Below are 26877 nucleotides of genomic sequence, written 5' to 3'. Positions count from 1 at the left end.
GCGCCTGTGGTCCCAGCTACTTGAGTGGCTGAGGTGGGAGGATTGCTTGAGCCACTGCACTCCAGCCTGGGTGACACAGCAAGACCCGGTCTCAAAAAAAAAATTTTAAAGATTGTGGGGTTTTTTTTCCCCACAGCTGGAACTACTTCTCATTTGCCTGAGTAATTGTAACTAATATTAATAAATTTTCCTTAGGCCTGGGGCTGGGCTGAGCCTTGTACGAAAACCTTGACCCAGGGTTAGCTGATGATAAGAGTGCCGCAAGGCCTCACCCCTTACCACTCACTTTAGAGTACGGCAGAGGGGCGTCTTGAACCTGGGCTGTTATACTAATGGCTCACCCTTAGTGAGCTGAAGTCCCAGAGAATGAGCTGCACATTTCATATGTTACGAATTTAATCTTCCATCTTTCACATTCATCTATCTTCCCACTCTCAAGTATCCCGGGTGCCCCCCACATTTCTTTACTACCAAAGCCAAGGACACAGGAAGCCACAGACTAAGGAGTTCACAAGAAACTGATCTTTACTCAACAAAGTTCTACACAAGTGGAATCTCACGCCACCTCGGCGCCAATCCCCAGCACAGCACAGTAACAAATGGACAGACCCGGGAGCCCGCAGGGGGAAGAGGGTGAAGAGGGAAGGAGGGAAAGAGGGACTGTGGCTCAAGGCCAGTCTGGGTCCACAGCCCTGGTTAGGGGAGAAGGTTGAGAAGCTGAAACTTCATTGTGCAAAAAATAACCAAAAATAAATTAAAAAATTAAATAGTTTTTTTAAAAAAAAAAAAAAAAAAAGGAAAACGAGAAGAACCAGGCTCCCCTTCCCTGAAGGTGTTTGTATCCCCCCATCTTGAGTAGTGAGGGGTTACCAATCCCATCAGACAGCCAATCCATCCACACACCCCAAGACCCAGCAGAGGATGCTCCAAATAACTGGAATTACCAGAAAATTAAAGGTATTTTTTAAACTTTTTTTTTTTTTTTTTTTTTTTTTTTTTAAACAAATGGCTTCCAGAGACCTGCTCGAGTTTCATGGGGTGGGCGGGCAGGGACATCCAGCTAATTTATGGAATGTGTACTGAGTGCCCCTTGGAATAGAGGCAGGGCCTGACCCTGACTCTGGAAAGACACAGGGCTAGGATGGAGGGTCTGGGGCCCAGGAGGAATGGATGGAGCAGGCCCCAGGATGCCAGACTCCAGTCAAACTCCAAAACACAAGGGGCTCCCCAAAGAAGTAAAAAGCAAGGAAGGAAAAAAAAGGGAAAAAATGCTAAGGGGGTCTGCAGGGCCCAGTTTTCTGACCAACTGGGAAATAACTACACCCCCACCCTCTCTAGGGGAGCCCCTGCCACCTTGACCGTGTCCCCAGACTATTCCGGAAGGTTCTCTAGAATTGCTGACCCAGTCTAGTAGATCTCTGGGCTCACTGGGTACTATGATGAGCAGGAAGTCCCAGGGAGATGGAGTAGGGAACAGGGGACACACCACCTTTCCCTTCCGCCAAGCCTCGGTTTTCCTTCTTGCTGGCAAAGCATAAACCTGTGTCCTCTGTCATCATCAATCAAATGCCCCTGCCCTGGCCCTTGAGTTAAAACTTGGGCCTGAAATGTGAGAAGGGGGCTTTCAGAAGCACAGAGAAACGGACTGCCCCTGAAGCTGCTTACAGAGAGAGATGCTAGGGGTAGGTGCCAGAAGCTCTGGCTACACCCAGCTCTCTTCAGGAAAAAGGTCCCAGCCCAGTGTCTTCAAAAGCCACTGGAGCACACAGGAAGGAGAAAGGGTGACCTCTGGCCAGCCCCAGCCACTCCAGTGGTTCTCACCCTGCGAGCTAGGCTAGGACAAGGACGGAGACACACCAGCTGAGGCTGCAACAAAGCTGGCAGGGAGTGTGTGGAGCAGGTCCCAAGCATGTGCGTGCTGACAGGGCGACCCCCAAGGTCACCATCCTCCTCCCCCCGCCCCGAGATCCCGCCTGAGGCCCCCCACCCACCCAGCCCTCCCCAGTCACCGCCAATTCCGGCAAAACAGCAGAAGCTTCTTAAACTCTAGATGCAGGTTACACGGAAGGCCTTACGGGTTAACTCAGGGGTTCACTAATTCTACTGTCTCCATGCAGTCGGGGAAATGGTGGAGCGGCTGGCCCAGCCTCGCCGGTTATGGCACCCGCACACGCGTGTGGCCACGTGTGTCCGTGTGAGTGTACGCGTCCCTACAAGGGTCCCCTTCCTGACCTGCTCCTCCCTCACCTCATCCGAAGCTGGATTCGGTCAGCTGTGTAGATTCCTCCCTCCCATGTAGCTGGCCCAAGTGGGCTGCCAGAGATGACCCTATTAGAGCCCAGGGGCCCTTGCCCACCAGAAGTCCCCCCCACCTCCCCGTTTGTAGGATGAGCATGGTGGCCCCACCCACCTGCCAGGAGGGCAAGTGGACGGACGGACGGACGGACGGGGAAGGCATCTGGATTTGAGTCCCACTCACTCCTCCCTAACCCCCCTCAACCAGGGCACAGCGACTTCTGGATGCAGCGCACTCCCCAGTAATCCCTCTGACGACAACGCAGACAGAAACCTGCAGGGGGAGGAGGAAGGTCATGGTCTGGGACCCTTTGGCCCCCAAGACAGTGCTGGCTCACCAGCTGCAGCCTCCTCACCTGGCAGTCTCCATGATCACCTAGACCCCGTAGAAAGCCGCCAGCCTCTCCTTGAGCAGCGGCGGGAATTGCTCAGAGAACTGCTGCCAGTTATCTTCCCCAACTTGGTCTTTGAAGCCATGGAGAATCTGTGGGGAGGGTGGTGGTGAGGGGTAGGCAGGGGCAGAACAAGGGGAGTGCACCTCTTCCCCCATCCGCAGGCCCCGTTGTTACCAGATGGTCTCACCCCTGCCTGCTCCCAGAACTAGATCAGGGCCCAGAGCCTCACCTTATAAAACATGTCCCGAAGGTCATCCTTCGGGCTCACCCAGGAGGCTACAGCGTCGCAGAAGAAAATAAAGTCCTGAAACGTGACGGATCCCAGGTGAGGGGCCGCCCGAGCCCAGCGCCCGCGCCTGCCCTCAGAGCCCAGCTGCCCCAACCTGCACAACGCCCCCTGGGTTGACACCGATCATCATGCAGATGCCGCGGAAGGCTGAGTCCTTCTCCTCGTTGTCCCTGATGTTCCTGAGGGACGTGCACCTGTGGGAAGGTGAGCAGCTAGAAGTCAGAGGGCAGGCAGGGCATGCATCTGTGGAGGGCTGGGTCACTGGGGATCAGTGAGTGGGCCTGGGACATGCATCTGTGGGGGTGGGGCAGGGCAGGGAGTCAGTAGGTAGATGGGGCTGGAAGTGCACAGGCGAGGGAGGGAGTTGGGCCCGTCCCGCCCACCACACAGCAGGCTTGACACGTGGACACACACCAAGGCCGGATGAACTGCTGCAGCATGGGTGCCACCTCCTGGGGGCACACATAGCCCAAGCGGCCGATGGTGATGGCTGGAATGGCAGAGGGACTCGTCAGACGACCTGCAACCCCGAGCGGCCCCGGGACGGTACGTGGCGGGGCCTCTGGCACAAGGCACCAAGCCCCGTCCCATGAGCCCCAAGGGAATGGTTATTGCAGCCACCCTGGTCCCCCAAGCTTGGCCCAGCCAGGGGTCCTCCCCATCACACCTGAGTCTCTTCCCAGGTCTCTCTGCATCTATCTTTCTTTCTTTCCTTTCCCTTTCCTTTTCTTTCTTGTTTTTTTTTTGGTTGTTGTTTTGTTTTGTTTCTGAGATGCAGTCTTGCTCTGTTGCCCAGGCTGGAGTGCAGTGGCATGATCTTGGCTCACTACAACCTCCATTTCCCAGGTTCAAGAGATTCACCTGCCTCAGCCTCCTGAGTAGCTGGGACTGCAGGCACGCGCCACCACCCCCGGTTAATTTTTGTATTTTTTAATAGAGATGGGGTTTCACCACGTTGGCCAGGCTGGTCTTGAACTCCTGACCTCAGGTGATCTGCCTCCCAAAGTGCTGAGATTACAGGTGTGAGCCACTGCACTCAGCCTGAGGCTGCATCTTTCCTGGGGCTTCTCCCAGTGCCTCCTTCCAGTTACTTCCAGACACCCTCTTTGGTTCCTTGACAAGGCCCTTTCTGATGCCCTTCCCAGCCCAGAACCCCACCTCCAGAAGACAGATAGGGGTGCAGGCAGCAGCGGGGCCGGGTGCCCACCTGTGTTTTCCAGCAGTGTCTTGGGTGTGTTGGGTCGGTTAATGATCTCCACCAGGTTGTTGAGGACCATTTGCACATAAGGCTGCATCTCGGCCCCTGGTGGAGCACCCAATCAGAGAACTGCACAGCCCCCTTCACCCACAGGGGGCCTTGGGGCTGCCCCCGTCACTCACTCACCCCAGTTCTAACCAGAGACTGGCCAACCACTACCAGTAAGGAAACAAAAGACCTTCTCTGGCTAATCCCCACCCAGAATCCCTGGTCAACAGGGACAGACCCACACGCTCCAAACATCAGAGGCTTCTCTGGAGTCGCTAAGGTGAGAATACGCTGCCCAAGTCAAAGGAAAAGCAGCCAAAGTCACCCAATCAATTCGAGTGAGGGCCAAAGTCACCCAATCAATCCGAGTGAGTCTTTTAGCCTACACAAAACGGTCCAATCAGAACAGCCCTCCTATCGCTTCTCTTTGGCGAAGCCAATCACAAATGACCTTTCTGCTTGGCTCCACCCATGACGATCCCCCAGAGACTTCCCTTGACGGAAGCTGTCAGTCAGAGCTAGGCTCCCGCCCCCACGTTGAGAACAGCCTAATGGGGAGGGGCCTGTTGCCACTTGCAGGGCACTCACCCATCTGCATGCAGATTTCACCAATGGCCCAGGTGGCGTTGTTGCAGACCGAGATGAACTCTGGGTTCAGGTTGGTTCCCAGAATGGGCATGAACTCGGCTGGTGGGGAGAAACAGGAGTGCTGAGCACGAGGGCCAGCTGGGGTAAGCTGCAGACCTAGTCCAGCAGGCCCCATCAGACAGTACGAATACATCCCAATGTGGTCACAGTCATCCCTGGGTATTGCTCTCCATCACTTGAGGCCGGGGCTGGGGTCATGGGTTAGGGACAAGGCGCGTGTCGTACCAATACAGGGCTTGACATGGATGAAGCAGGCTTTGGTGAGGTCTCCCAGGAGGGCAAAGGAGCTCTGCCGGACCTCAGGCATCGAGTCCTGGGGATTCAAGAAATATCAGTTTGGCTAGGCTCCCCTCCTCCTAACCTAACGAGAGCTGAGGGGGCACAGTCCCTGGTGCATGTCCAGCCTCTGCCACTTTCCAGTTCTAGGGCTCCCAGCTGTTCCCTAACCTCCCTAGCCTCCAGTCCACATCTGCAAATGGGAGATGGCAGTGCCCCAACGGTCATCCCTCAGTGTCCGTGGGGGATTCTTTCCCAGGTCCCTGCAGCTATCAAAATCCACGAATGTGCAAGTCCTTGATATAAAGTGGCATAGTGTTAGGGCCGGGCGCAGTGGCTCATGCCTATAATCTCCAGGGCTTTGGGAGGCCGAGGAAGGCAGATCACTTGAGGTCAGGAGTTTGAGACCAGCCTGGCCAACATGGCAAAACCCTGTCTTTACTAAAAATACAAAAAAGTTAGCCAGGCATGGTGGGACATGCCTGTAGTCCCAGTTTCTTGAGAGGCTGAGGCAGGAGACCTGCTTGAACCCGGGAGGTGAGGTTGCAGTGAGCTGAGATCGCACCATTGCACTCCGGCCTGGGTGACAAAGTGAGACTCTGTCTCAAAAAAAAGGTAGGGGGCGGGCGGGGGGCATACTGTTTGCATATGCACCTATGCACATTCTCCTGTACACTTAGTATCATCTCTAAATCACTTATATCTAATACAATGTCAACAGTATGGGAATAGTTGTTATACTGTGTTGTTTAGGGAATAATAACAAGAACAAACGTCTGTATGTGTTCAGTACAGATATAATTTTTCCTCTGAGTTTTTTCAATCTGAGGTTGCTTGAATCTTGGGATGTAGAACCCACAGATATGGAGAGCCAACTGTGCCTTGGCAGGGACTTGGGCTTTCATGTTTTCTTTTTTTTTTTTTTTAAAGAGACAGAGGCTCACTCTATTGTCCAGTCTTGAGTGCAGTGGCATGATCTCAGCTCACTGCAACCTCTGCCTCCTGGGTTCAAGCAATTTTCCTGCCTCAGCCTCCCAAGTAGCTGGGATTAGAGGCACCCGCCACCACGCCTGGCTAATTTTTGTATGTTTAGTAGAGACAGGATTTCACCATGTTGGCCAGGCTAGTCTCAAACTCCTGACCTCAAGTGATTCACCTGCCATGGTCTCCCAAAGTGCTGGATTACAGGCTTGAGCGCCTGGCCTCATATTTTCTATTTCCAATACTGTTTGCTTTTTTAAATTTTTTTTTTTTTAATTTTAGAACTGGGGTCTCACTATGTTGCCCAGGCTGGTCTCAAACACCTGGGCTCAAGCCATCCTCCTGCCTCAGCCTCCAGGATTACTGTTTAAAATAATTAGAACAGTCCCTTTTCCCTGATTTTCTTTGCGCACAACCAAGCCCTGATTCCCCGCCAGGGGCAGCCCATGCAGGCTGCTGGGTGTCATCACTGTCCAGGTCCCCACCCACCTGCATGCACTGGAACAGCAATGTCATGATGTTGCTGCGGGCCACCAGCTGCTCCACGTGACCACCCAGGCCCTCAGCCAGGCCGCTGAGCAGATCCAGCGCTACGATCATGAAGTCCTTGTCGGGAGCCTCATACTGCTCAGGGTGCTGGGTGTACATCTAGACACAGATGGGGACAGGGGCAAGGGTGAGTGGAGAGCAGGCCCGAGGCAGGCCAATGCAGAAGCACAGGTGATGGGCGTGCGGGTGCTCACCATGGCCTGAGCCAGCGTCTTCTGCACCAGGGTGACGCAGCGCTGGTAGACAGGTTCACAGTAAGGCAGGAAGCCACTCTGCAGGGCGGTGGCCACTGATGACAGACACTGGCAGGGAGGAAAGCAGATGGAGAGAACTCAGGCGGAGTGGGCAGGATGGGCTTCGGGAGAGGGGCAGGAGCCCACTCACCTCCAGCAGGGGGAAGAGGTCCTTGTCTTCGTCCTTGAGCTCATTCCACTTCTGGATCAGTGGGGGCATCAACTTCTGGATGTATTCCTGGAGAGGGAGCATGAAATTGGCGCTCCCTGGGTCGGGGTGGCAGACTGTGACTCAGGCACCTGTTGCCCGAGTGATGAGGCCTGAGCACCTTGCTCATGGAATCCTGAAAGGCCTGCCATCTGGCCAGACCTTGAGGCCTTCATTCTTTTCACCTGTCCAAGCACTGTCCTCCCCACCCCACCCCCCTGGGAGCCTGGGTCACCGCCTCCTGGTTCCCGAAGCACAGCACTTACCATGCTGTCTCATAACTGTCTTTCTCCCCCACTAGACTGGGAGCAGGGCGAGGGCGGGGCCGGGTCTGTCTGTCTGCCTGTCGAGGTATGGCCAGGTCCCTGGCGTGCAACACGGGGTTGCCACCAGGTCACTGGATGCCCAGGGGCACAGGGATCGGGAGGCAGGAGCCGCTCTGGGGTCTCACCGGCTGGTTGAGGTGGTGGCCTACAGAGTCGGCCAGGGTGCCAATGGCATCGTAGAGGATGAGCAGGTTCTTGTGCTGGTATTTCCCAAAGGCAAAGACGAGTGTGTCCAGGATGTAGCTGAGGTAGGGCACCAGCTCCGTGCAGGCCTCTTCCTCCAGGGTGGCGAAAGCACTGGCAGAAGGGAGGATGAGGCGGGGGGCTCAGTGGACTATGGCAGGTGGCACTGGGCCATGGGCAGTGGGGGAGGACAACTCAGGATCAGCCAGTACGAATATGAGAGAAATCAGTGACACATCAACAGTCACAGGTGTCATCACTTCCCAGAGGGTGGCCAGGGGAGAGTGGGGGCTGTGGGATCAGGGGTCCAGGGTCACCTGCAGGCCGCCTCCTGCACCCTCTTGTTGCCATCCAGGATGCGCTTGAGCAGCTCTGTCATCAGGGGCTTGAGGTGCATGTCGGGCGGCTGGCTGACCACCCAGTGGGCATAGCGGCTCAGTGTCCAGCAGGCGATGGAGCGGACCAAGGCCTTCTTATCCGACAGGCACTGGATCAGGTGCGGGATCAGCTCGGGCAGGTAGGGCACCATGCCCTGCATGCAGCCTACAAGGAAAGGGAACCAGGAGGGGGCAGTTTGACTGGGCCCCAGAAGCAAGCTAGCCCCAGCCACCACCTACCCTATGGAGAGAAAGAGTCAGCCGCAAACAACATATAGGGAAACTGAGGCTTAGAGGTGAAATCACTGACCCAGAATCATTTCACAGAGCCAGGGAAAGGCAGGCGCAGGAGGGGAAACAGCAGAAGCCTCCCATCCCAAAGCCCCAGGTTATCTTTATTTTTTTTTTGAGGCAGAGTCTCACTCTGTCGCCCAGGCTGGAGTGCAGTGGTACGATCTTGACTCACCACAACCTTCACCTCATGGTTCAAACAATTCTCCTGCCTCAGCCTCCCGAGTAGCTGGGATTACAGTCCCCTGCCACCATGCCTGGGGAATTTTTTGTATTTTTAGTAGAGACGGGGTTTTACCATGTTGACCGGGATGGTCTCAGTCTCCTGACCTCGTGATCCACCCACCTTGGCCTTCCAAAGTGCTGGGATTACAGGCGTGAGCCACCAAGCCCAGCCAAAGAGCCCCGTGTTAGTTTATCTGGTCATGCATTAATTCAAAATTGGCTCCCTTACATAGTGAGTGGGGTTTTATGGGGCAGCAGTGACCCAAATGGAATAAAAGCACTTTGCATTTGAACCAGTTCTTAAGATGTTTGTGATTTTTTTTTTTTTTTTTTTGAGACGGAGTCTTGCTCTGTCGCCCAGGCTAGAGTGCAATGGCGTGATCTCGGCTCACTGCAGCCTCTGCCTCCCAAGTGATTTTCCTGCCTCAGCCTCCCAAGTAGCTGGGATTACAGGCACCTGCCACCATATCCACCTAATTTTTATATGTTTAGTAGAGACGGTTTAGTAGAGGGGATTCACTATGTTGGCCAGACTGGTCTCAAAATCCTGACCTCACGTGATCCCCCGGCCTCAGCCTCCCAGAGTGCTGTGATTATAGGTGCCCGGTCGTTTGTGATTTTTCTATTTCATGTTATTTTTGTTTAACTTTTTAATGTTTTTTTTTTTTTTTGAGACAGAGTCTTGCTCTGTTGCCCAAGCTGAAGTGTAGCTGCACAATCTTAGCTCACTGCAACCTCTGCCTCCCTCGTTCAAGCAATTCTCCTGCCTCAACCTCCCAAGTAGCTGGGACTACAGGCGCCGGCCACCATGCGTAGCTAATTTTTCGTATTTTTAGTATAGGGGTTTCACCGTGTTAGCCAGGCTGGTCTCGAACTCCTGACCTTAGTTGATTCACCCACCTTGGCCTCCCAAAGTGCTGAGATTACAAGCGTAAGCCACTGCCCAGCCCTTTTAAAAAATGTTTTGTTTTATTTGACATGGAGTCTCACTGTGTCCCCCAGGGAGGAGTGCAGTGGTGTGATCTCCACTCACTGCAACCTCTGCCTCCCAGGTTCAAGTGATTCTCGTGCCTCAGCCTCTCAATAGCTAGGACTACAGGTGTGTGCCACCACGCCTGGCTAATTTTTGTATTTTTAGTAGAGATGGGGTTTTACCATGTTGGTCATGCTGGTCTTGAAACCCTGACATCAGGTGATCCACCCACCTTGGCCTCCCAGAGTGCCAGGACTACAGGCTTGAGCCACTACACCCAGCCTTTTTTTTTTTTTTTTTTTTTAAGATCACAAACACTGCTCTTTTATTTAAAGAGAAAAAAGATAATAGCACATCCCCCAACAATCCAAGACACAACATCTATGTTTACCAGTTTGAGCTCAACTCCTATAGATCTTTTTACCATAAACATGTAATACAGGCTGGATGCAGTGGCTCACACCTGTAATCCCAGCACTCTGGGAAGCTGAGGTGGATGGATCACCTGAGATCAGGAGTTCGAAACCAGCTTGGTCAACATGGTGAAGGAAACCCTGTCTCTGTTAAAACTACAAAAAAATCAGCCGGGCATGGTGGTGGACACCTATAATTCCAACTACTCGGGAGGCTGAGGCAGGAGAATCTCTAGAACCCGGGAGGTGGAGGCTGCAGTGAGCCAAGACTGCGCCATTGCACTCCAGCCTGGACAGTAAGAGTGAAACTCTGTCTCAAAAAAAAAAAAAAAAAAAATTAGCCAGGCTTGGTAGAGGATTCCTGTAATCCCAAGCTACTCTGGAGGCGGTGGCAGGAGAACTGCTTGAACCCAGGAGCTCATGCAACACAAGGTCAGGAGTTCGATACCAGAGTGTTGTTGCAGTGAGCCGAGATCATGCCACTGCACTCCAGCCTGGGCGATAAGAGCAAGACTCTGTCTCAAAAAAGAAAAAAAAAGAGGCCAGGCACAGTGGCTGGCTGGGCAAGGTGGTTCAACCTGTAATCCCAGCACTTTGGGAGGCCAAGGCAGGTAGATCATGAGGTCAGGAGATCGAGACCATCCTGGCCAAGGTGGTGAAACCCTGTCTCTTTTTTTTTTTTTTTTTTTTTTTTTTGAGAGGGAGTCTGGCTGTTGCCCAGGCTGGAGTGCAGTGGCCGGATCTCAGCTCACTGCAAGCTCCGCCTCCCAGGTTTACGCCATTCTCCTGCCTCAGCCTCCCAAGTAGCTGGGACTACAGGTGCCCGCCACCTCGCCCGGCTAGCTTTTTTTTGTATTTTTTAGTAGAGACGGGGTTTCACCGTGTTAGCCAGGATGGTCTCGAACTCCTGACCTCGTGATCCACCCGTCTCGGCCTCCCAAAGTGCTGGGATTACAGGCTTGAGCCACCGCGCCCGGCCGTGAAACCCTGTCTCTACTAAAAATATAAAAAAAATAGCTGGGCATGGTGGCATGCACCTGTAGTCCCAGCTACTCGGGGAGGCTGAGGCAGGAGAATCACTTGAATCTGGGAGGCAGAGGTTGCAGTAAGCTGAGATCACGCGACTGAACCCCAGCCTGGCGAGAGAGCAAGACTCAGTCTCAAAAAAATAGATAGATAACACAGCTTATGTAATCTATTAACATATACAAGCGTATTGCGTGATATATTATATACCCTATTAACATGAGATATCAGATACATTAAACACATAATACATGTCGAAACATTTCCTTAGACAAATTTTTTTTTGGAGACAGGGTCTCACTCTGTTCCCCATGCTGGAATGCAGTGGCGCAATCATGGCTCACTGCAGCCTTGATCTCTCACCTCAGCCTCCCAATTGGTTGGGACTACAGGAACTTACCACCACGCTGGCTAATTTTATCAGGTTTTTTAGGGTTTTTTTTGGTAGATATGAGGTCTCACTATATATTGCCCAGGCTGGTCTTGAACACCTGGGCTCAAACGATCTGCCTGCCTCAGCCTCCCAAAGTTCTAGGATTACAGACATGAGCCACCACACCTGGCCTTTTTAAAAAAATTTTTGTAGAAAGAAGGTCTCCCTATGTTGCCCAGGCTGGTCTCAGACTCTTGGGCTAAAGCAATTGTCCTGCTTCAGCCTCCTGAGTAGCTGGGATTACAGGCGTGCACCACAGTAACTAGACAAATTTTAAACAAATGATGAAAGCTTACAAGGTTGAGGGTTTTTGCTGCCATGCGTGAAATATTTGGCACAGGTCTGGATGCTAAGGCAATGGCATATCATGCCTCCAACGGACTCACAAAGCCCTCCTGTAACAAGTTTTATGTCCCATCGGGACCATGGGAGCCTGAAAACCCCACCGATTACAGGACACCAGGTTCAATTTGATGGACACCACCTACCATGGTTTACTACTGACTCTGCAGGCCAGCCTGGCAGCCAGGAACAGGTTTAAGGCCCAGACACACCCTGGGTGACTGTAAGGAACTGGCATCAATCTTTCTGTACCTCAGTTTCCCCATCTTTGAAACTGGGATCCGGCACCCACCTCATCAGGTGGTGGTGAGGGCCAAGGATGTTTGTCTATGTAAGTGCACGGGGCAAGCATGCAGCTGTGCCTGCTGTTATTATCGTTGTTGCTGTAATTATGCTTACAACATGAAAGAACTGCCTGCCTCTGAGAATGAACAAGAGGCCTTGCGTTGTGGGGTTCCAGGGGTTCCTTTCAGGCCCAAAACCAAGGGGAGAATTGAGATCTCAGAGCTGTTTGGAGTGGGGTGAGTAGGCCTCCAGAGAGAATTGAGCCTTTGATGTGGCCAGTAATGTGGGCCAGCCCTACACAGTCTCATGCCAGCACGGGGCTCAGAGATTAGGTGCACTCACCCTCGGCAATGGCTCCCAACACCAGGATGCCCGACTCCTTGACCACCCACTCGGGGTGGAAGAGGAGGCCTTTGAGTAGCGGGAGTAGGTGGGGCAGCAGTTCCTCCCGAAAGACATTGGCGAGGACGTCCAGGGCCGCCGCTGAGCACTTCCCTGGGGAAGGGGAGACAACGGGAAGGCTCAGGGCGGCCCCTCAGGCAGGTGGTCGACCTCCTGGACTCCACTCCCAGGATCAGAAATCATGATCAGAATCTTCACGATCAGCTTCTAATCAGCTTCTGCCTCAGCTTCCAGTCACCTCCCAAGAGGGAGTACTGGGCTTGCCACCCCACCCCCACCCCCAGGTAGGGGCACACACTCAAATTCCAGTCGGAGAGAGCATCATCATCGTCGTCATCCTCCGCGTCCTCGGAGCCATCGGGCCGCTCAGCCTCGTGGGGCAGTGTCACCGTGCGTGACTTGTGGAAGCGTGGCTTGATGTCCTGCTCACTGTCAGGGACGGCCTCGTCCTCCTCCACATCCCCCTGGGGGACAGGCAGACTGTTAAGTTCTTTGGGGACCACAGCCACGACACCCATGACCATGCCCACCCATGCTGGGTGGGCCCTGCCTGACCTTGAGCAGGATGATGTCAATTTCCGAGTACTTCATCCCATTCACCAAGATGGGGATCAACCTGCACAGAGAGGGGCTGTTTATGGGGATGCAGGGGCCATGGCAAAAGTTGGGGGGAGACACAGCTTGGGGAGGAGGCAAACAGGTGCCAACAGGGTGACCAGCCCACCAATCAGCCACAGAGCAGACCCTGCAGAGCATGATGATACTGCTAGGTGCACATCGATCCATTTCCCTCTGGGGAATTATCAGAACCTAGTCTCTGTCTCTATGATTAAGACATAAATGATGCCACTCCTACCTCCACAGAAAGGCTTTTTTTTTTTTTTTTTTTTTAAAGAATTAGGGTCGGCCGGGGGCGGTGGTTCAAGCCTGTAATCCCAGCACTTTGGGAGGCTGAGATGGGTGGATCACGAGGTCAGGAGATCGAGACCATCCTGGCTAACACGGTGAAACCCCGTCTCTACTAAAAATACAAAAAACTAGCCGGGCGAGGTGGTGGGCGCCTGTAGTCCCAGCTACTCGGGAGGCTGAGGCAGGAGAATGGCGTAAACCCGGGAGGCGGAGCTTGCAGTGAGCTGAGATCCGGCCACTGCACTCCAGCCTGGGCAACAGAGCGAGACTCCGTCTCAAAAAAAAAAAAAAAAAAAAAAGAATTAGGGTCTAATCCTATCACCCAGGCTGGAGTACACTGGTGCAATCACAGCTCACCACAGCCTCACACTCCTGGGTTCATGCAATCCTCCTGCCTCGGCCTCCCAAAGTGCTAGGATTAGAGCGTGAGCCATGGCACTCAGCCTGCAGGAAAGCTCTTGACCCTGGCCTGGCCACTCAGTGAATTACAGACCCCTGAATACACTGAAAATCTTGGTGTGGTGCCCAGTCCCTAGCACAACATTAAGGCAGGGACGTGCACTCCTATTTCTGGCCACCTTCCTGAGACAGGGCAGAGACTAGCCAGGGTAGGGGAGCAAACAGACTAGGCAGCCAGCCCCTCAGCTGCAGCCCAGAGTTGGAAGTGATAGAGCCTTCATCACCTGCTGATCTAGGTCTCATCACTCCCCAGGAGCCGTCCGCCCAGCCCTAGACTGCTATCAATAATAATTTGGGGCCGGGCATGGGGGCTCATACCTGTCATTTTAGCACTTTGTGAGACCAATGCAGGAGAATTGCCTGAGACCATAAGTTTGAGACCAATCTGGGCAATATAGTGAGACCTCACCTTTAATGAATGATAAATAAATAAATAAATAAAAATACAAAAATACGCTGGGCGCAGTGACTCACGCCTGTAATCCTAGCACTGTGGGAGGCCGAAGTGGGCAGAACGCAAGGTCAGGAGTTCGAGACCAGCCTGGCCAACATAGTGAAAACCTGTCTCTACTAAAAATAAAAAAACTGGCCTGGCACAGTGACTAACGCCTGTAATCCCAGCACTTTGGGAGGCTGAGGCGGGCAAATCACAAGCTCAGGAGTTTGAGAACAGCCTGACCAACATGGTGAAACCCCATCTCTACTAAAAATACAAAAATTAGCTGAGCATGGTGGGAAGCACCTGTAATCCCAGCTACTCAGGAGGCTGAGGCAGGAGAATCGCTTAAACCTGGGAGGCGGAGGTTGCAGTGAGCCGAGATTATGCCCCTGCACTCCAGCCTGGGCAGCAGCGTAAGACTTCGTCTCAAAAACAAAAATTAAAAAATAGTAATAACAATGACTTGGGGGCTGGGTGCAGTGGCTCGCGCCTGTAATCTCAACACTTTAGGAGTTGAGACAGGATTGCTTGAGGCCAGGGGTTCGAGACCAGCCTGGGCAACTTAGCAAGACCTCATCTCTACTAAAACTTAGAAAAGATTAGCTGGGTGTGGTGGGATGTGCCTGTAATCCCAGCTACTTGGGAGGCTGAGGTAGGAGAATTGCTTCAGCTGGGAGATCAAGGCTGCAGTGAGCCATAATTATGCCACTCCACTCCAGCCTGGATGACAGAGCAAAACCTTGTCTCAAAATAAAAAGGAAAAAAAATGATTTGGAGAGAGGCAAGCAATCCAAGTTTGTCAAGGAGGGTTAGTTTTAGGACTTTTGTTGGAAACACTGGTCAAAAATTTCTTTACTCGGAAGTTCCTAAGCTGCAAGGGCACAGAAGGCTAGAGCACTACCCAGAGGGAAGGTTGTGCCTATGTGCCTAAGAATGAAGCCAACACAAGGGAAGCAGATCTGAGACCACATAGATGCCTTTCACATCCTTTGAGCTCCTGGATATAGCCACACCTGAAGACTTTGTTGATTTTTTTTTTTTTTTTTTTGAGACGGAGTCTTGCTCTATCACCCAGGCTGGAGTGCAGTGATGTGACCTTGGCTCACTGCAACCTCAGCCTCCCGAGTTCAAGCGATTCTCCTGCTTCACCCTCCTGAGTGGCTGGGACTACAGGCGCGGGCCACCACACCCAGCTAATTTTTCGTATTTTTAGTAGAAATGGCGTTTTACCATGTTAGCCAGGCTGGTCTCGATCTCCTGACCTCGTGACCTGCCTGCCTCAGCCTCCCAAAATGCTGGGATTACATGCGTCGGCCACCGTGCACGGCCATTGATTTTTCATTTCTTTCCACCTATCAGTTACCTAATTTTGAAGTCTTTAAAAAGTGGCATTCTTGCCACTTACACGTAAATATACACTGAATATAAACTGACAAGGATGTGGACTGAGAGAAGCATAGCAGGTGACCAGAAGGGAAGGCAGAGGCATAGAAAGGGGTCGAAGCTGGGGTGGGACAGTAGACAGCAGCAGTACTCACTGGACCAGATGGGAGGCCAGGACTTCCTTGCAGATGGGCTGCTCGGCCAGCGTCAGCCAGAACTCACAGGCCTCAAGGGCAACGTTCTCGTCATGGTCCTGGGTCCTCTGCAGCATGTACTGTGATAGCAGGGAGAAGCTGAGGTCTGGCCTGGCTAGGGGTGGCTCCCTGACCCCTGCCACCGGCCCCTTGCCTGCCCGCCTGGGCTGGCCTCGACCATGCACACCTGGATGATGCTGTGCATGTGGGGGATGAGCCTGTCGATCCGCACTTCCAGAAGCATCACCAGGGCGCGGCACACATTCTTCCGCACCTCGGGGTCATCATCCACGGCCAGGGCAAATAGGTGCTGCAGGGAGAAAAAGGGTCAGCTGTAGGGGCCCTTGGTCCTCACCCTGTCCACCCCCAGCCCAGCGTCCCACCTCAATGAAGGTGTCAATATTGTCCATGAGTGCCTGAGCCCGGTCCATGATGAACTGGTTCACACAGGCGATGGCGTGGGACCTGGCGGGGCGCAGACACATGGGTCACCCTGAACCTGCCCACTCCAGGTTCCCTGGAAGCCCCCAGAGAGCTGCACCCACCGGATCTTGGGACTGCAGTGCTTGAAGAACTGCAGGAACTTGGGGATCATGATGTTGAGGGGCCTGTTGAGCGCGTCACTGTCCAGAAGCTCTGATGAGTCTTCACAGATCTTCTGCAGGGCTCCAAAGGCTCCCTGAGTGCAGAGGGGCAGAGAGACAAAAGTGGGTGGTAGGTGGTGGTCCCAGCCCCCCATACCCGCTCTGGCCATCTGTGGCTTCTCGCCTACCTCACAAGTGTTGTAATCCTCCGAGTTGAGCAGGTTGCAGAGCTGGGGCAGCAGCTCGGGCCACATCTGCAGCTCACCCTTGGAAGCGATGGTGGTGATGAGAATGCCTGGGGCGGCCAGGAAAGGACGCTGCCTGAGGCCGGGCGGGGGCTGCCCAGCACCTCCCCTACCACTGGGCACCCCTAGTGCTGCCTTTTTGTCCCCTAGCCCATGTATGCCCTCCACATCCCCCCTCTTTTTTAGTTGTTGTTGTTGTTTTTTTTTAAGAGATAGAGTTTGCTCTGTTGCCCAGGCTGGATTGCTGTGGCACAATCATAGTTCCCAGCAGCCTCGAACTCCTGGCCTCAAGCCATCTTCCCGCCTCAGCCTCCTGAGTTACTGGGACTGCAGGCACATGCCACCATGCCCAACTAATTTTTTTTTTTTTTTTTTTTTTTTTGAGACGGAGTCTCGCTCTGTCGCCCAGGCTGGAATGCAGTGGCCGGATCTCAGCTCACTGCAAGCTCCGCCTCCTGGGTTTATGCCATTCTCCTGCCTCAGCCTCCCAAGTAGCTGGGACTACAGGCGCCCGCCAACTGGCCCGGCTAGTTTATTTTTGTATTTTTAGTAGAGACGGGGTTTCGCCGTGGTCTCGATCTCCTGACCTCGCGATCCACCCGTCTCGGCCTCCCAAAGTGCTGGGATTACAGGCTTGAGCCACCGCGCCCGGCCTCCCAACTAATTTTTAACATTTTTTGTAGAGATGGGATCTCACTATGTTGCCGAGGCTGGCCTAAAACTCGTGGCCTCAAGCAATCCTCCTGCCTCGGCCTCCAAAAGCACTGAGATTACAGGCGTGAGCCACCGCTCCTGGCCTTGACATAGGTAGAAGGGTACTCCTTGACTCAGTAACCACCCTGAACCTTACTGTGAGTCAACTCTGTTCCAGGCCCTAAAGCACAGCACAGAGCAAAACACAAAATCCTCACCCTTGGGAGCTGGAAGTAAGCTACGAAGTAAAGATAAATTAGCAAAAAAACTGGGAGGGGACGTGCATAGCTGGCTCATGCCTGTAATCCCAGCACTTTAGGAGACCTAGGTGGGTGGATCACTTGAGGTCAGGAGTTCGAGACCAGCCTGGCCAACATGGCAAAACCCCATCTCTACTAAAAATACAAAAATTAGCTGGCTGTGGTGGGGGGCACCAGTAATCCCAGCTACTCGGGAGGCTGAGGCAGGAGAATTGCTTGAACTTGGGAGGCGGAGGTTGCAGTGAGCGGAGATCACGCCATGGCACTCCAGCCTGGGATGGAGCAAGACTCCATTTCAAAAAAACAAAACAAAAACAAACAATTGGGAGGGGCCACATGCCAAGGACTAAGGGGAGAAATACAGCAGAAAAGATGGTGAGAAAGGGCTGTAGGTGAAGCTAGCAACTTTAAATTGGGTAGCCAGAGCAGGCCTCATTGAGGTGACATCTTGGTATCTGAGGCAAGACCTGAAGGAGGTGAAGGAGGCAAGGGAGGAATCATCCAGGTTTCTGGGAAAAGGGCATCTCAGGCAGAGGACTCTATGGTGCGAAGGCCTGGCATAAGGACAGGCATGATGTGCTAACAGATAGGTAAGAAGCCACTGGGGGCCGGGCGCGGTGGCTCAAGCCTGTAATCCCAGCACTTTGGGAGGCCGAGACGGGCGGATCACGAGGTCAGGAGATCGAGACCATCCTGGCTAACACGGTGAAACCCCGTCTCTACTAAAAATACAAAAAAAAACTAGCCGGGCGAGGTGGCGGGCGCCTGTAGTCCCAGCTACTCCGGAGGCTGAGGCAGGAGAATGGCGTAAACCCGGGAGGCAGAGCTTGCAGTGAGCTGAGATCCGGCCACTGCACTCCAGCCCGGGCGACAGAGCAAGACTCCGTCTCAAAAAAAAAGAAAAAAAAAAAAGCCACTGGGGCTGGGCAGAGAGTGGGAGGGGAGAGAGGGAAAGGAGGTAAGGGCAGGAAGGTGGCAGGGATGCTTGTACTGCCTATTAGACATCCAGGAGTCACATACAGCAGGCATCTGAGGTGCCAGGACAGTGCACGTATCTGGTGACAGAGCTGGATATGGGTTCTGTTAAGTGCAGAGATGGTTATTTACTGCCATGAGATGGCACTGTTTCCCAAGGGTGGAAAATGTCCATGAGAGAAAGGTGCTCCCTGCAGTGGGTAGGTACACAGTGAGGACTGTGGAACCTTAGCCACATCCCCTCACTCTCTGTGCCTCAGTGCTTCCAGCCCTCAGAAGAGATAAAGAAAACCAGCCTCTGCCAGGCGCGGTGGCTCACGCCTGTAATCCCAGCACTTTGGGAGGCCAAGACGGGCGGATCACAAGGTCAGGAGATCGAGACCATCCTGGCTAACACCGTGAAACCCCGTCTCTACTAAAAATACAAAAAATTAGCTGGGTGCGGTGGCGGGCACCTGTAGTCCCAGCTACTCAGGAGGTCGCGGCAGGAGAATGGCGTGAACCCGGGAGGCGGAGCTTGCAGTGAGCTGAGATCGCACCACTGCACTCCAGCCCAGGTGACAGAGCGAGACTCCGTCTCAAAAAAAAAAAAAAGAAAACCAGCCTCCTAACTAAGATTATCAGTAAGTTTATTTTTCTCTTTTTTTTTTTTGTTTTTTTTTTTTTTTGAGGCGGAGTCTCGCTCTGTCGCCCGGACTGGAGTGCAGTGGCCAGATCTCAGCTCACTGCAAGCTCCGCCTCCCGGTTTACGCCATTCTCCTGCCTCAGCCTCCCCAGTAGCTGGACTACAGGCGCCCGCCACCTCGCCCGGCTAGTTTTTGTATTTTTAGTAGAGACGGGGTTTCACCGTGTTAGCCAGGATGGTCTCGATCTCCTGACCTCGTGATCCGCCCGTCTCGGCCTCCCAAAGTGCTGGGATTACAGGCTTGAGCCACCGCGCCCGGCCTCTTTTTTTTTTTTTTTTTTTTTTTTTTTGAGATGGAGTCTCACTCTGTAGTCCAGGCTGGAGTGCAGTGGCACAATCTTAGCTCACTGCAGCCTCCACCTCCTGGGTTCATGTAATTCTCCTGCCTCAGCCTCTGAAGCAGTTGGGATTACAGGTGCCTGCTGCCACACCCAGCAAATTTTCATATTTTTAGTAGAGATAGAGTTTCGCCATGTTTGCCAGGCTGGTCCCAAACTCCTGACCTCAGGTGATCCACCTGAGGTGCTGGGATTAGAGGCGTGAGCCACCACGCTCAGCCTGGTTATCAGTAAGTTTCAATGACTTAGCGAAGAGCCTGGCATATAGAATGAGCTCAGGAAGTCCAGATCCTACTACTGGCCTGGGGGTTTTTGCGGGACTAAAAGTCACTTTTTATTTTTGAGATGGAATCTCACTCCATTGCCCAGGATAGAGTACAGTGGCGTTATCTCGGCTCACTGCAACCTCCACCTCCCGGGCTCACGCCATTCTCCTGCCTCAGCCTCCCAAGTAGCTGGGATTACGGGTACCCCACCAAGCTACAATTCCCAGCTAATTTTTTGTATTTTTAGTAGAAATGGAGTTTCACCATGTAGGCCAGGCTGGTCTCCAACTCCTGACCTCAAGTGATCCGCCTGCCTCGGCCTCCCAAAGTGCTAGGACTATAGGCGTGAATTACTGCGCCCAGCCAAAAGTCTTTTTTTTTTTTGAGACGGAGTCTCACTCTGTCGTCCAGGCTGGAGCGCAGTGGCTGGATCTCAGCTCACTGCAAGCTCCGCCTCCCAGGTTTAAGCCATTCTCCTGCCTCAGCCTCCCGAGTAGCTGGGACTACAAGCGTCCTGCACCTCGCCCAGCTAGATTTTTGTATTTTTTTTTAGTAGAGACAGGGTTTCGCCGTGTTAGCCAGGATGGTCTTGATCTCCTGACCTCGTGATCCGCCCGTCTCGGCCTCCCAAAGTGCTGGGATTACAGGCTTGAGCCACTGCGCTCGGCCTGTTTTTTTTCTGAGACGGAGTCTTGCTCCATCGCCCAGGCTGGAGTGTAGTGCCGTGATCTCGGCTCACTGCAACCTCTGCCTCCTGGGTTTAAGCGATTCTTCTGCCTCAGCCTCCTGAGTAGCTGGGATTGTAGATGCTCACCACCATGCCCAGCTAATTTTTTTTTTTTTTTTTGAGATGGAGTCTTGCTCTATTGCCAGGCGGGAGTGCAGTGGCACCATCTTGCCTCACTGTAACCTCCAACTCCTGGGTTCAAGCAATTCTCCTGCCTCAGCCTCCCGAGTAGCTGGGACTACAGGCGCCCACCACCATGCCCAGCTAATTTTTTGTATTTTTAGTAGAGACGGGGTTTCACCATCTTGGCCAGGATGGTCTCGATTTCCTGACCTCATGATCTGCCCACCTCGGCCTCCCAAAGTGCTGGGATTACAGGCGTGAGCCACTGTGCCTGGCCAGCTAATTTTTTTGTATTTTTAAGTAGAGACGGGGTTTCACCATGTTGGCCAGGCTGGTCTTGAACTCAACCTCAGGTGATTCGCCTACCCCAGCCTCCCAAAGGTGCTGGGATTACAGGCGTGAGCCACCACGCCCGTCCAGTTCTTAGTCATCTTTCTGTAACTTCCTCAGGCCACCTTCCAAGAGTCAGAAAAGGGTCTGCTGAAAACCTAGTTCACGTTGCACCTGAAACATGAATACCTGCGTGTTTTAACTGCTATACCCTTAGCACTCAGTCCAAGGCCTAATACAAAATTCTAGATGTTGCATGACTGTCTCAGAGGCAAGAAGGACTGTTTCAGGAGGGAGTGGTTCCAAAGCGTGGCCCTGCACTGCCTCAGCTGTTTCTGACTTTTGCTGCTTACTCAGACAGGTCTCTTAATAGCTCAGCGCCTCAGCTTCCTCATCTATCAAATGGCAATAGTAATAGTACTGCCACAGAGGGTGCTGGAGCATTCTGTGAAGCACTACACGTAATATGCTGAGAAGCCTCTTGTCTGAGAGTGAGAGTTCAGTGTGTTCTCAGAGGCCAACCCCCGCTGCCCCTCTCACCAATCGTGGCTCGGATGAGCGAGGAGGCGTCGCCAATGTTGTTGAGACACTCCTGTTTGATGAAGTCTGCCACAGGGGGTGGGAAGCTCTGATAGTGCGCCTTCACGTTGTTCTTGAGGATGAGGCCGCTGAGAGAGCGCGTTGGCTCATCTGGGAGGAGGAAGGCTGAGGTTCAGGGGCCCACGGGGGAGAAAGCAGGGTCCCGATCGCATGGAAGGGAGCAGAGGGCGTACCTTCTGACTTGAGTCTGGTCAGGACGAAAATCAGGTAGTTGTTGAAGTCAGGAAACTGATTGAGTTGTTTGAGTTTCTGCCAGGCTGTTAAGGGACTTGGAAGACAGAGGCCTTGCCTGGCCAGGCCCCCTCACTATGTACCTGACACTATCTCTGACCACTGGGACCAGGCTGCTAGCTCCTGGGGGATCCCGCTCCCTAATAAGCCCACAATGACACAGAGCACCTCAGACACATCAAATTCATACAAGGGGCCAGGTGCGGTGGCTCACACCTGTAATCCCAGCAGTTTCTGGGAGGCTGAGGCAGGCGGATCACAAGGTCAAGACTAGCCTGGCCAGCATGGTGAAACCCATCTCTACTAAATATACACAAAAATTAGCCGGGCATGATGTGTGCATGCCTCTATTCCCAGTTACTTGGGAGGCTGAGGCAGAAGAATCGCTTGAACCCAGCAGGGGAAGGTTGCAGTGAGCCGAGATCACGCCATTGCACTCCAGTCTGGGCGACAGAACAAGACTCCATCTCAAAAAAAAAAAAATCATACAAGGAGTTGGGTGGAAATGTCTTAGTTTCCCATCCACTCCTGAAGACCCAGCCACAGCAGGAGAGGAAAAGAGAATCCCACTCCTCTTAAAGTGGCAGCTACTAGTCAACTCTCCCCAGTAACAGGCCATGGTACCTTTTTAAAAAAAAAAAAAAAAAAAAGAGGGAATCCAAATTTTGGAATGAGTCATGCTCATGGTTTACACATTTATTTATTTATTTATTTATTTATTTATTTATTTATTTTGAGACAGAGTCTCACTCTTGTCACTTAGGCTGGAGTGCAGTGGCGCGATCTCGGCTCACTACAACCTCCGCCTCCCGGGTTCAAGCGATTCTCCTGCCTCAGCCTCCTGATTAGCTGAGATTACAGGCTTCTGCCACCACATCTGGCTTAATTTTTGTATTTTTAGTAGAGACAGGGTTTCTCCATGTTGGCCAGGCTGGTCTCAAAACTCCTGACCTCAGGCAATCCGTCCACCTCGGCCTCCCAAAGTGCTGGATTACAGGCGTGAGCCACCATGCCTGGCCTGTTATCTTTTTTTTGAGACGCGGTCCGGCTCTGTCGCCCAGGGTGGCTGGAGCACAGTGGCACAATCTCAACTCACCTCAACCTCTACCTCCTGGGCTCTAGCCATCCTCTCACTTCATCCTCCCAAGTAGCTGGGACTACATGTGCATGCCACCACACCCAGCTATTTTTTGTATTTTTTGTAGAGATGGGGGGGGTCTCCCTATATTGCCCAGGCTGGTCTCAAACTCCTGGGCTCAAGCCATCTACCTGCCTCGGCCTACCAAAGTGCTCTGATTACAGGCATGAGCCACCCTGTGAGGGCCACGGCCTACTTTAACAGTTAATGGAGTAGATGCTGGCGTTCAATGAACATTAGGAATTTTCATCATTTTCCGTAACAATCCCCGCAGCTCTGGAAATGGGACCCAGGAATTCGAATCCTTCTCTGTCCAGGGCAGATCCTCCTCACAGCAGAAAAAATCTGGGGACTGGGGGAGTCAGTCCCTCTCTTTCTCTCTCTGGCCTTTGGAAACTGCATACATCTACCCGGTTCCCCCAGCCCCAGAAGGAAGGAAGGATACATCCTGCACGATGCGCTGAGTGGCTGTGTTGGGCGACTGTGAGTCTTTGAGCAGCTGCAGGACCTGCTGCAGGCCCTGCTCGTCTGGCTGCCAGTCCATGGCGCAAGGCAAGCTGCGGGGGTAGGGGCCGGGGTCAGCGCTGGGTCTCTGGGGCTCTGTGTGAGACCCAGGTGGAGCCCCTGAGGCCGCGGTGGCCGCATGACGACGGGAACGCCCTCGACGGACAGGCGGAGGCCTCCGATCCACGCCCGCCCAAGTGCGGGGTCCCCGCCAGCTGCGCCATCCTCGGCCGCGCAGTCGCGGGCTCGGGAGCGCGGGAGGGGGGATGTGGAAGCGGGCCACAGGCGGCGGCGGCGGGGCCCGGCGGATCCTCACGGGACCCAGCGAAGAGCCCTCGTCCCAGGGTGGCCCATGCCGCCGACCCCGGCTCCGAGCCCGAAGGCTTCTACCTCCCTCGCAGCGGCTGGGCGAGGACCCAGCCGCCTCCACATCCAGGGGCCCCGCCCCAGACCGTGATAGCGCCCCGGCCCCCGTGGTCTCTTCCGTGCAGGCACAGTCCCTGAAGAGTCCCCTTCCCCCGACACTCGGCCCTTAACCTCTGCCAGATCCCAGAGGCCTCCTGCCCTAGTCCAATTTCTGAGCTTCCCCAGATGCACCGTCCCAAGACGATCGTCCTGATCTCGCCTGTCCCGTTCCTGCCCTTCAAGCTCAGCGGAAGCCAGATATCCCTCTCTGTGGCCTAGCCAAATTCTAAGAATTCCCCTTAATCAGGCCCAAAGCAGTCCCCAGATAGGTCTCTGTTGCCTCTTCAAATGAGAGCCAGCCAAGCCCGGCCAACCCACTACAGGAGCCCCCTGGACAGATCCCAGTCGCCTTCCCCAATCAGGTCTGGCCAAGGCTCTCCCTGAAATCCCCTCCGACCCAGTCAGCAGTAACCCCTGCTGACGGATCTCTGTTGCCTCTCCCAGTCAAGTTCGGCAGAGCCCCCCACCACCTCGTGTCAGTAACCCCCTGGCCCTATCCTTGCTGCCTCCCCCAGTTCGGCCTGGGTGAACACCCCCCGGGGCATTCCCCTCAACGGATCCCAGCGACGCCTCGAAGTCAGATCCAAGAAAACCCTCTAGGCCGAAGTCTGACGCCCCTCCCTGTCAGGGCCCAACAAGCTCCCCTCCCCCCTCCCCGCTCAACTTTTCAGTGCGGCCTCCCCCAATCAGACCCAACCAAGCCCCACCGAAACAGGCCCCTACACACACCCGATCCTCGCGACGTCCCCCAATCAGGCCCCAAGCAGTCCCCAGACGCTTCCCCCAATCAGATCCCCTCCAGCCCGACCCCAGCAGTCCCACTGGCCCTCTTCTTGCTGAGCCCCGACATGGCCAGGCTCCGAGGCCCCACCCCCTAAGCTCTGCTCGGTTCCCCCCTCCCCCGCCCGACCCGTTCTAGCAGCCAGGAGGATCGGGCCCAACCGGGTTCCCGGCCTTTCCCGGTCGGGCGCGGCCCCGACGCCCGGGCCGCGCGCGGCGCAGGCCCGGTGCCCGGCGGGGGTCGACGCAAGCCAGGGCCAAGAGGGTCGGGCTGAGTGAGGCCCACTTACCCGGCCCCGGGCAGCAGCGGCGGCAATTCGCGCTGCGGCTTCTCCAGAGACTCGCGCGGAAGGAGGGAGCCAAAGAGAGAGAATTTAAAAAAAAAAAAAAAAGAAAAAGAAAAAAAAGAAAAACGCGGCCGTAGGTGAGCCGCCGCGGCTCCCGTACTCCGTTTAAACTGGTCCTGCCGAGCCAATCGTAAGGTTCAACCTTCACACGTGCCCTGGCACTTGGGAAACCCGGGCTGAGACGAGGCCCGGTCACGTGACGAAAGAGTTGCCGTTTCTTTGGCCTCTCTAGCCGGCCGCTCCTCCCAGTGTCTCGTTTTCCTAGCATTTTACACTGACCTGACCGCAAGCTCTTTAGCTGCAACCAGGAGTTTGGTACCGCGTGGGGACTTTCTGTGTGTGATGGATCCAGGAACCCTTCGGCCAGAGCTAGCGACCTCCTTGTCACCTTCCTCCACTAAAAATTGAAATGTGCCTCCCTTCCCCCATCCAGAGGTACTTGGGAGGAGTACGCTGTGTGCGCGCAAGGAGAGTTGAGCATGGTCTTTACAGCCCAGAGACAAAGGAAAGAAAGCAGGACAAAGTAAGTGCCTGAGATAAGCCGGATTCCTACAGAAGCCTCCACCAATTTTTGCATTATTTTCCCGTACTGTTTTGACAGTTTTTACAAGGAGATAAAAAAGCCACAAGGATATAAATTTTTGAATAAAACGAAATGAAGTAATAAAATAAACTTTGAACCAGGCCTTATCCCTTTCCCTACCTGAAGTTGAATGAGGTGGAACAGCGCAGGAAATTCTGGCAAGAGCAGGGTCATGAAGAAAGAAATCTTCGCGATCCTTGCGACGTCTGAAGACAGTAGGGCACCGTTTTTCCTTCTCGAGAGAGGAGCAGATGGTAAAGAGCTGGAGACCCTGGAGCGTCCTGGTTTCCCCTCCCTGTCCTGCCGATAACAAAGTGGGAGACCTCCTGCCACTTGAAGCCTCAGTTTCCCCACTTGTCAAATGGGTAAAAGAGCAGTTCGCGCGATTAGAGATCATCCAAGTTAAGCATCACCTGGCCAGCTCTAACTTGTCCCTTAAAAACGTGGCTTTACCCTCCAAGGCTCAAGGCTGTTCTTTTACTGTATTCAGCCCCTCCCTAAGCCGATATTTAATGAATTCACCGGCTCTAATCCCAAATAACAACCCAGCCCTGATCTGAGGAACTTTTTGACCCTCGAGAGGCACAGGTCAATTTCTGCCCCTGCCTGAAGGAGGGGAACAGCTATCTCAACCCACTTGCCGTAGGCAAAGTCAGTCCCGGCTCCGTTCATTCATGAAAAGCAAGTACTGGGCCTCCAAGGTTAGGGAAGTGTCGGCAGGCGCCTAACTCCACTCGAAGAATCGCGGAAGACACCCTAAAGGAGCAGTTGGGATTCCGAGGTAGCTAGTTGCGCTGGACTGAAACCTGGGCTGAGAAACACGTGCAGAAAGCCGCCAAAAACGCATGCGTAAAGGCCTCCCTCTCCCCCCACCCTCCGATAAACCCTGGAACTACAAATCCCGTCCTGCCACGCGCCAGGGTCGCCGCGCTTTGGGGTTTTGGCTGAGAATCAAATTGGGAGGAGGGTCTCTAGACCAACCGAGGTGCATGGGGAACAGAAGAGTGAGACTGGGGAGCTGGGGCTGGATTGGGGGTTCCTGGGGCGGGTGTGAACGATAAGAGCTTTCTGGTCAAATCTGGGGGCTGCCCCAGATAAAGATCAGATGGGGAGCGAGTTTGGGATGCAGGAGACAATTTGTTAAGGTTCACCCCCTTCATATAATATGGCAAATTTCCAGCGGCCCTGCGCAAGCCTTGGGGCAGAAGAAAGTAGCCCCTGCT

At 53.8% G+C, this 26877-nt stretch overlaps 1 protein-coding gene and 1 non-coding gene across 8 annotated transcripts; both read right to left on the bottom strand.

The window, feature by feature from the left end:
* Positions 1-500: 500 nt before the first annotated feature.
* On the bottom strand, positions 501-26491 carry TNPO2 (transportin 2). Of its 7 annotated transcripts, XM_033200473.1 has the most exons (26): positions 26292-26491; positions 25775-25886; positions 23421-23532; positions 21780-21855; positions 21547-21696; positions 16553-16659; positions 16326-16459; positions 16164-16245; positions 15968-16090; positions 15742-15860; positions 12952-13012; positions 12695-12860; positions 12337-12489; positions 7947-8172; positions 7572-7743; positions 7064-7150; positions 6874-6981; positions 6620-6778; positions 5099-5186; positions 4814-4912; positions 4187-4282; positions 3394-3499; positions 3074-3173; positions 2920-2994; positions 2652-2779; positions 501-2569 (listed from the first exon to the last, which is right to left on the bottom strand). In XM_033200473.1, the coding sequence occupies exons 3-25, from the start codon at positions 23517-23519 to the stop codon at positions 2672-2674; spliced, it is 2694 nt and encodes an 897-aa protein (XP_033056364.1). In that variant the 5' UTR covers positions 23520-23532; positions 25775-25886; positions 26292-26491; the 3' UTR covers positions 501-2569; positions 2652-2671. The 7 variants fall into 7 exon arrangements, with proteins under 7 accessions (XP_033056364.1, XP_033056363.1, XP_033056369.1 ...); XM_033200472.1 differs by lacking the exons at positions 25775-25886; positions 26292-26491 and adding an exon at positions 25015-25246; XM_033200478.1 differs by lacking the exons at positions 25775-25886; positions 26292-26491 and adding an exon at positions 25015-25246 and having other exon boundaries at positions 2678-2779; positions 3394-3469.
* Positions 7826-7895, bottom strand: LOC117077069. The gene has a single exon (XR_004434655.1). It is a non-coding gene; the product is annotated as a small nucleolar RNA SNORD41 (small nucleolar RNA).
* Positions 26492-26877: the final 386 nt, after the last annotated feature.

The sequence above is a fragment of the Trachypithecus francoisi genome, unplaced genomic scaffold (genome assembly GCF_009764315.1).
Source record: "Trachypithecus francoisi isolate TF-2019V2 unplaced genomic scaffold, Tfra_2.0 Lachesis_group5, whole genome shotgun sequence".
NCBI lineage: Eukaryota > Metazoa > Chordata > Mammalia > Primates > Cercopithecidae > Trachypithecus > Trachypithecus francoisi.
The sequence above is the reverse complement of the archived record's forward strand: the minus strand, read 5'-3'. Positions and strand labels throughout refer to the sequence as shown.

Bases quoted from the DNA above. Each gene is read 5' to 3' on its own strand.
- TNPO2 (XM_033200478.1), bottom strand. From the start codon at position 23,519: ATGGACTGGCAGCCAGACGAGCAGGGCCTGCAGCAGGTCCTGCAGCTG. The intron at 16,246-16,325 runs GTGGGTGCAGCT...GCGCCCCGCCAG, and splicing joins CACTGCAGTCCCAAGATCCG to GTCCCACGCCATCGCCTGTG. The intron at 8,173-12,336 runs GTGAGTGCACCT...CTTTCCTTGTAG, and splicing joins GTTGGGAGCCATTGCCGAGG to GCTGCATGCAGGGCATGGTG.